Below are 1,758 nucleotides of genomic sequence, written 5' to 3'. Positions count from 1 at the left end.
CGCCCTGCACAGGGAGCCTGCGGGCCAGCGTGCAGCCCCGCCGAGCGCCCCCACGCCTGGTGGGCCAGGGGCACAGGGGCACCGAGCCCTTGTCCATCCAGGGCTGGGGCTGGGGCAGAGGGGAGGGACGGGTGGGCAGCTGGGCCGTAGCCATAGCTCCTCCAGCCCCCTGAACCTTGGCTCTCTCATTCTCCCTCCTCCCAGGCCCCCGCTGGGAGCCAGGGCCAGCGTGCCGGGCCTTGGGCTGCGGCCGTGTGGCCCCGCCGGGCCCTAGGGGGGCAGCAGGGCAGGCAGCGGGACCTCGGCCTCGCCCAGGACGGCGTCCCGCCTCACGCCGCAGCCCACGTTGAGCGCCTTGAGCCTGAGGCGGCGGCTGGGCAGCTCATGGGGCGCCAGGCCCTCGAAGAAGAAGTCCTCGTTGAAGATGGGGCTTCGGCTCCTCTTGACCACGGCGCTGCGCTGCTTCTGCGCCTTGCCCGGTCGCAGCTGCAGGATCACGCAGCAGCCGACGTGCCGGGGGTCGCAGGGCCGCGGGTAGAGGCCTTCGGCGCTGACCAGCCGGACGCGCAGGCGCCTGCTGGCCGGGACGTACTCGGAGGAGAGATGCAGACGCCCACCTCGGCTCAGCGCCACCGTGTTCTCCTGGGCCACTGGTGTGGGGCGGCAGATGAAGTACAAGGGGAAGAAGGGTGGCGGGGCCAACCTGGCCGCTGCCCCCCAGCTGGGCTCGGCCTGTCGGCGTGGGAAGCTGGGGCTGTCATCCGTAGAGCTGGCTTCCTCGGCAGACAGCGAGCTGGCCCGGCCCATCGCCTGGGCATCTGGGGTGCGGCTGCAGAGGGGCCGGCCCCAGTGGGCCTGGCAGGCGAGCGAGTGCCCCAGCACCGGGGAGCCGAAGGGGGAGGCACCTGCAGAGGAGGTCGTGTCGCTGTCCAAGGCGCCAGGCTGGGAGACGGGCCACCAGGGCCACAGCTCCGGGGGCGAGAGCCTGCCGTCGGGCTCTGGGGAGAGGTCGAGGGAGATGCGGTGGGGTGGACACACGGTGTGAAAGATGGACTCCCTTCGGCGCGTGTGGGGGCTCTCGGGCAGGAGGGGGAAGCCCCCCGGGCTGAGGAGGTGGGGCGTGGAGCAGGCAGGGGGGAGCTGCTGGCCAGCTTCACCCTCTGCCCTGGCCGCAGAGTCCTGGTGCCGGCCCTGTGTGTGGATGACATGCTGATCGGCGGCTCTGATCAGAGCGATGTGTGTCTCTGGGCTCCCGGTCCCTTGGGGGCTCTGCTGGGAACCGGGACTCCCGCCCGGGGCTCTGCCATACAAGGTGGAGAGTTTGGGGGGGATGAAAAACTTGGGGATCCGGTCGGGGGTGAGGACGTTGGGACAGGTGGGCAGCGGACCCGGCTTCTTGCTCGTGGCCCTCTGTCTGGAGAGAAACATTCGGTGGAGTCAGGGGCTGAGGGAGCGGGGGCAGAGAGTCAGCCACCGGGGAGCAGGTCGCTGGGCAGCTGCCCCCTCCAGAGGAAACCTGATCCCAGGCCTGGAGTCAAAAGCTTCCTAGGGAGAACCAGAAGTAGCACGTTAAAGCCTTGGAGGGTGGCAAGGGGCTGGATTGCCAGCCCTGGAGGCCCCTGTCCTCTCCTCACCCTAGAGAACTGTTTTTGTCAATAGCAATGAGAGATTTTTAAAAGCTCTTAAACCACACATCCTGCTCCCCCCCCCCAAACACACATCTGCAAAGCCAGCAGGCCCCGATTTCCGTTTCCCAAC

General features: G+C 68.8%; 1 protein-coding gene across 1 annotated transcript; it reads right to left on the bottom strand.

Moving 5' to 3' along the window:
- Positions 1-270: 270 nt before the first annotated feature.
- Positions 271-1,428, bottom strand: C2CD4D (C2 calcium dependent domain containing 4D). Its single transcript, XM_077840822.1, has one exon. The coding sequence runs from the start codon at positions 1,426-1,428 to the stop codon at positions 271-273; it is 1,158 nt and encodes a 385-aa protein (XP_077696948.1).
- Between the last annotated feature and the right edge of the window lie 330 nt (positions 1,429-1,758).

This window comes from Eretmochelys imbricata, chromosome 24, assembly GCF_965152235.1.
Source record: "Eretmochelys imbricata isolate rEreImb1 chromosome 24, rEreImb1.hap1, whole genome shotgun sequence".
NCBI classification, from domain to species: Eukaryota; Metazoa; Chordata; order Testudines; family Cheloniidae; genus Eretmochelys; species Eretmochelys imbricata.
The sequence above is the reverse complement of the archived record's forward strand: the minus strand, read 5'-3'. Positions and strand labels throughout refer to the sequence as shown.

Coding starts and splice junctions, on each gene's coding strand:
- C2CD4D (XM_077840822.1), bottom strand. CDS start 1,428: ATGTTTCTCTCCAGACAGAGGGCCACGAGCAAGAAGCCGGGTCCGCTG.